Below are 7128 nucleotides of genomic sequence, written 5' to 3'. Positions count from 1 at the left end.
CTGTAACGAAAATTGAGTAGTTGGTTTACCATATTGGCTTTGTTACTCACCTAGATGGCGATTGGAAAGGCCTTCTTGCAGGAGAGTTAGGGTTTGAGTACGGAGGAGGTGGGCCCCACACGTAAACCCCTCCAGCTGGCGGTCGACTATCAAGAACGCTGTAAGACCCTGACGATCCCGAAACTGGATCCGTTGCCGTTTGTCTAGATTCATTTGCTTGTTGATGCCCAAATCCGTATTGACTATCCGAACTACTAATTCCTCCTTCGTATGTTAATGACGGTTCTCTAAATTTGAAACAAAACTAACACATTTAATTGAACAGTAGAAAAAATGTACCTGTTGGATTCTGTTACATTATGTTGGGTGTTATTCCCTCGATTCCAAGGTAAACGCCTCCAACTCCACCCACCGTTATTCCTCTCCCTAGGATGGCCTTCGATAGTTGAATTGCCTTCCTCTCCTGGATTGGGAGAATAAAAATTTCCAACCCTTCCCGGCGTCCAGAAACTGAAAAACTGAATAAAAATTTTGAAAATTCGATAAAGAAGCGAAATACCGTTCTAAGGCGTGATTGTCCCACGAGAACATATGCGAACCGGTAGATAACGGCGGATAGCGACATTCTTCACAGCAGCTGCAATAAGTTGTCGATGGGAACGGAGTTCCTCTTACAGAACTGTGCGTACTGGCCGGGGCACCACCGTGCTGATAAAGGGAACGGCATCGTAATTCCAGTTGCTCCCAATACATTTTCTTCTTTTCATGACTGGAAATAAGTTTGTGTAAACTAAAAAATCGATTCTCAAATATACATACCTTAACAACTGGTACACAAGCATGCATGAAAATATGCACACTAATATTCCACTCACTGACAAACCAAACATAGCCCGTAAACATGAGTATAACGCACCATGTATCACTTCACAGTCCGGAGTAGCATCAAACACGAATCTCATTCCTGTAAAAAAAATCAGATCAGTACCTTTCTACTGTAACGTACCTAGTTAGACAATATTTGACTTTATTATTTAATTTGTACGGGGAGTTAAAACAATACGTTACGTTCGACCGTCTAATACCAACAAACTGCAAGATGTTATTCTGTTTGGTGGATAACAAATTCTTTTACTGCAAGTTATTTTTAGTCATAAAATGTGTTATTTAGCTGCCCAAAATATCAATTTGATATATTATATGATAGCTTTTTGAAAATTACGGATACATAGAAAAGACGGACAAAAAGAAATACACAAAAAACGCCCTCTCTACCTTTAATGAGCGTTAATCTACTTGTATCAGGAATCTCAAAATTTGCTATTATTTACATTTTGCATTAGATTTTGGTATTTGCTTATTGAAGCATGGTACGCTCCAAGCTTTATTTTATAAAACTGTTACTAAATTATGTTTGTTTCTTATACTGGTGGTTATGCCTCTATATTGTTTTATTAAGTATTGATTTATGTATAACACCTAGAAGTATATTAGTGTGATGCTGCCCTGTATGGGTCATTTAACTATGTGTACCGAGGCCGGATGGACGGTGCGTCAGCACGACGAGAAAGTGGGCCTTTTAATTAACATTTCTTCTGTTCAGCATGTGTTTGTTTGTGTAATAATTGATTTTACTTTGAAGACTGCATTCGCACACGCCTTCTTTCGTTGTAAATTAATGGTAACCGATGCAGGAGCAAAACCATGCCATTTTTCGACTACTTTGACTTATCTTGTCCATTTTTATTTATGATTTCTATTGTGTTTCGTTTTTAGTAATTTGTTTATCTGCATTTAACTATTACCTGATTTTGTTGTAAGATTTGAGACGTTTGATTAGTGTATTTCTCGTCGTATTTGATTTATTGTTTATATTTGTGTGTCTTATGGCAGGTTTTTTGTCCCAATTGTCCCATACTTATTTAATTTTCTTGTCTTTTATTAGGCATAAAACTCTTCGTTTTGTTCCCTTTTCAATTGCGTTTCACGTCCCAACACATAAAAAGCATCGAAAGCATCAGAACTAGTTAGTATTTACATCGCTAAAGTTAACAAAGGTCATCGGTATTGAGAAAAGGTTTAAGAGGAGACTTGGTGAAAAGTTACTTATTCGACAATTCCAACGAATGGTGCAGATAGGCAACACATTGGATTTGACCCATTTTCAATAAGCTTATCACTTGTGGCATATAGGTCCACTGGGCAAAGTTTGAACCGAATCGTCCAAGCGTTTGACAGATATCGTGTTCACGGACAGACGTTTTTATCTTGTGAAGGTAAACGTGTAGTTATGTCATTAGCAATTCGTGAAGGCACTTCGTTTTCGAAAAAATTTGAAAAATCTTTATTTAATTTATTTAATATCGATCTAGTCAGACCTGTAGTCAGATAGAAAACAAAAACAAACCAAAATATCACTTTCTATTTCAATAAGTGATCAAACTGTTGTACCTGTTTTTGGCCAAACAATTTTGGGCATTTTCAAAAACATGTTGTAGGATATCATGGCAGCTTTCGATAATGCGTTGACGAACTTTCAGGTTGGGGAGTAAACACAATAGATTTTAAATGGCCCATAGAAAAAAGTTGACCACTTATTGAAATAAAAAGTGATATTTTCGTTTGTTTAAATAGGTCGATATTAAATAAATTAAATAAAGAATTTTCTAATTTTCTCGAAAACGAATCGATCGATTTAAAAAAATCAAACGTCAAAACAAAGTTTTGGTATAAGCATAATTTTTTTCACTACTATGAAGCGAGATGAAGTCATCTAAACTAACAGATTATATTGTTACAACAGTAGACAGAATTGGAAGTACAAGTGAAACAGGCCGTATTCTGTCATTGGCACATTTTCAAAGAGTAATGTCGTTTGAATCTTCTCCAAATGCGACAGTTTTAAGTAAGTCATTTCTCTGAACATAAACCCATAAAGAGCGTTTAAAAAAGCGGCAGAGCACCTCGGTGTGACCCCATGGAGTTATTGGATTTGACCCATTTTCAATTGGCTTGTTAGATGTGGTATATATGTTAACTGTGCAAAGTTTGAACCGAATAGGTTCAAGCGTTTGCCAGAGGCAGAGAGGCGTGACCCTACGGTGTTATTGGATTTGACCCATTTTCAATAGACTTGTTATATGTGGCATATAAGTCTACTGTGCAAAGTTTGCAGGCGTGCAAGCGTTTGGCAGGGACAGAGAAGCGTGACCCCATTTCAAAATCCAAATCCCCATTTTCAATAGGCTTATTCTTATTACATATGGCATATAGGTCAACTGTGCAAAGTTTGAACGAAATCTATCCAAGCGTTGACAGTTATCGTGTTCACGGACAGACGGACAGACCCATCGACTCCCCTATAAAGCTTGCATCGCTTTGCTCTGTCGCTTAATAAAGGATTTCGTGTTATGATCTCTTAGAGAGTGACAACGTGACATTTCTCATTATTGATTACTGGTTAATAATGATATTGATATCATTATTAACCAGATTCAAAAGCTGCCGAGAGCAGAAATTTTGAACATTGTAAAACAAAATTTAATCTGAAAGCAAGTCTGGAAGTTATTTGACTTAGAAGTTTAGAACTCGGTTTAGAACTAATCCCATCAGACCACCAAACTAAGTTTGGCGCTTCGAAATTGTACCCAATAGGGACAACCGCGACGAAAAGACAAATAACATCTCTAGACGGTCACAACTAAAGTCTTATTCGCAGGAATTTAGACGCACTATTGAGAAACGAAGGACAAGTTATATTGACCTGATAAGGACAAGACCTATTTGTTATATAAGAAGGTAAGTGACCTTTTAGTCGGATAAGGTTTCTGGCCGTGGTTAACTCCGTTTAGTGAGATCAATTACTGTGAACACTTTCAAGGTAGAAATGTTAAGCTGTAAACAATAAACTCAATCTAAAAATAGATCAAAATCAGCAATGCTCTACACGAAATCACCCTTTAGTCACGCAAAAGATTATGACGCTTTGTGAAAGTACCTATATTGAAAACGATCTTAGTCTGATTCACAGAATGAAAAAATTAATATGCAAAACGACTAGGATTAGAACCAAAAAGTATCTACTGCATGATATTGTCTAGATATCTATCTAATCCGGACGAGATGAATTAGTTACCTATCTCATAATAAAACAATGTGTTGCGTGCTATTAAATTAAAAGGAGCATCGCGCAAAAATGTGTCGACAAAAAATTCACGTAGATAATCTACCTGTTAAACGAGAATGTGGGAACTGGACTAACCCTCAAACTTTTACACACCTATAATTTTCGAGGCGTTTCATTTAGAAAACACAGTGTTGGAAAAAAAACCCATTAATTTTACAAGAATTTCGTGCCAAGCGTTGAGCACATTTCTGTTCTATAGCAGTAAAAGCTTAGGTCATTTGAATGAAGAACCTTTCCATTTTCACTTTGACTTTTTCACTTTAGTTATCCACTGAAGATGACAGCTATGACGAAACGTGTTACGTGTTTTGATGTTTTAATATACACTGTTTTGTTTCCAACGGCCAGACGTGGAATGGTGTCTCCACAAGAAGATTTAAGCGATCCATTTGAAAACAAACGTCACACTTTATTTCATACCCGTACCGTCACTCTGCATTTCTGTTACAATGAGGGCGTCCCAGACAGATACTAATCGGCATTAACAATGATAAGGATCCGGATTTTTTACATAAATCTACTGAGATCTCGGTAACGGAATACAGTGGAGGTTTCAGGTTTTCAGTTTTAGATTTGTACCATCGACTTATTCCTGAGAGATTATCTATTTAGCCATGGTAATGACGCCATACAAATAAATTGCTTGGTTCTCAAACAAATGATAGTGTAGTAAGTCCTTAGAGCATCGCTCTATTACAAAGTTTCTCGTAAAAGAGGGAAATGGTGCGACAGTTATCCATGAAAAATCACCTTCTGTACTAATGTGCCATCTTATTTTCAAATAAAATATTAGTCGAAACAAAATTAGAGGTTCATGTAACGCTGAGGCAACTTTTCAATGAAATCGTCCACTCGTAACGAATAGTCTTTCTATATTCAGCTTCGGTGAAAGCCCAAAGAGCTTTCCCTTTACAATGGGTTGAGAACTCCACAGAAGCTTGAGTTCTTCTGTGAAACTTTCTTCTTGGCATCATTTAATTTGTAGCTTTTCAGAAAGTCCTCTCATTTGCGGAGAGGTATATGCTTCGCTCTATCGAATCTTCTTTTCAGGGTAAGACATCGGGCTACGGTAAATGACAATCTGATCCAACCGGTAGGGATTAGGAATAACAGAAATAACATCATAGGCTGCTATCCAACTCGAGTATTCATTACTGGAAAGTGCAGTAGTACACGCTAGTGGTATTTCCTCAATTTCAGATAATGATTGTTCATTTGGTGGCGCTTCTGCAGGCCATCTTCTTCTTTCATCAAGATATCTTCTCCGTCTATCTCGCGATAATTCTCGAAGTCTGCTGGTTTACTTGATCTAGTTCCATCATCTGTTATGTTGAGCTTAGTCGGAAATTCGGCATCCAGTGTCACTGGTTTACCTTTGATAAGTCGAAAATTTCTCCTATTCTGTTAGCAACGTACATCTTGAACCGTTTGTGGGTGCTTCTTATCCACAATAATACTGTTCTAGAATCTGTCCAGTAATGGGATGTCTGAATTTCAATTCTCCCTTGAAAGGTCGACATACTGTTTTGCGCTAATCTGGCACAGATCAGTTCAGCTCAAAATTGCCCTGAATCCTTTCACTGAAGCAACATAAGATTTTCCAGTAACGAATGAAACTTTAATACTTTCCCCTGTGTTTATCCCGAGGAACGCGACTGTTGCGTAAGCTTCTGAGCTTGCGTCGGTGAAAATATGAAGCTGACGTTGCATTCAAGATTGAGGCTGGGCCGTATCCAGAGTTGCACTGGGTCACTGGGTCAACTGGGTCACTAAATTAAACTGGGTCACTGGGTCGCTGGGTCACGTCATACTCTTTTCAGTTAGACCCAGTTGACCCAGTGTGACCCAGTGACCAAACTTGACCCAGTTTGACCCAGTTTGACCCAGCGACGCAATTTCACCCGGGGACCCAATTCGACCCAGTCACCTAGTTTGATCGAATAACGCAGTTAAGTCAGTGCCCTCGGTTCAAGTGTACAGATTATGCAATAAATGAAATGCTGGTTTGTTGAAAATAATACTCGATTGCTTGACAACTGCCATTTCTGTGATGTTTGCTTTAATACTGCCGTAAAAAACTTTCCATGTCCCGAATTGTATTAGAATAATGGTATTTCTTTGCTTCAGGGCTTACCAGTTTGCTTACAGGTGTTCATTCACATTTAATTTTTTTCTACTAGTTAGCTTAATCCAAATAAATCTTTTCTCTAAATACTTTCATTGACTACTTGACTACAAACTATAAACAAATGCATTTGATTTTTGTAGGTATTAGTTCTCTTGAATGAAATTGGGCTACGTGCTTGTTGCCGAATATTATTGAGGAAGTTTTTTTTTAAATTAAAAGTTACTTGAAATTGTTTTGGATGATACCTAACAATAATTTAATTACTGGGCCACCAGGTCAGGACGGGTCACTGAGTAAAGCTGGGTCAAGATGGGTCACTGGGTCAAGCTGGGTCACCGGGTCAAGCTGGGTCACCGGGTCAAACTGGGTCAAGCTGGATCACCGGGTCAAGCTGGGTCACTGGGTCAAGCTGGGTCAGCGGGTCAAGCTGGGTCAGCGGGTCAAACTGGGTCAAGCTGGGTCACCGGGTCAAGCTGGGTCACTGGGTCAAGCTGGGTCACCGGGTCAAGCTGGGTCACCGGGTCAAACTGGGTCACCGGGTCAACTGGGTCACCGGGTCAGTAAACTAACTGGGTCACTGAGTCACTCTATGCTTGACCCAGTCCAACTCTGGCCGTATCTTCTATTTCATATTCCAATTTCTGGATCCACTTCCTCTAATATGACATAATTGCTTCCTGTATTTCGTTGCCTCAATGTATCATCGTCTGGGATCTGCAAACTGACTGTAGGAGGAACAATCCTTTCATCTTGATGGGTGCAAGAAAACCAAGTGGATCAAAAATAGTCATAACAAAGCTCGCCATTTCCCTTC

General features: G+C 38.7%; 1 protein-coding gene across 3 annotated transcripts in view; it reads right to left on the bottom strand.

Annotated features, from left to right (window-relative positions):
- Nucleotides 1-7128, bottom strand: part of LOC116174526 — a 29845-nt gene that overhangs the window by 1635 nt on the left and 21082 nt on the right. For all 3 annotated transcript variants that reach the window (XM_031492468.1, XM_031492463.1, XM_031492472.1), the window contains 4 exons: nt 820-964; nt 560-769; nt 340-510; nt 51-287 (listed from right to left, as the gene is read on the bottom strand). In XM_031492468.1, the coding sequence (XP_031348328.1) occupies nt 51-287; nt 340-510; nt 560-769; nt 820-964 (763 nt within the window). The remainder of the gene's footprint in view (nt 1-50; nt 288-339; nt 511-559; nt 770-819; nt 965-7128) is intronic.

The sequence above is a fragment of the Photinus pyralis genome, unplaced genomic scaffold (genome assembly GCF_008802855.1).
Source record: "Photinus pyralis isolate 1611_PpyrPB1 unplaced genomic scaffold, Ppyr1.3 Ppyr1.4_LG1, whole genome shotgun sequence".
Classification (NCBI taxonomy): domain Eukaryota; kingdom Metazoa; phylum Arthropoda; class Insecta; order Coleoptera; family Lampyridae; genus Photinus; species Photinus pyralis.
Note: the sequence above shows the minus strand (reverse complement) of the source record. Positions and strands in the feature narration are given on the sequence as shown.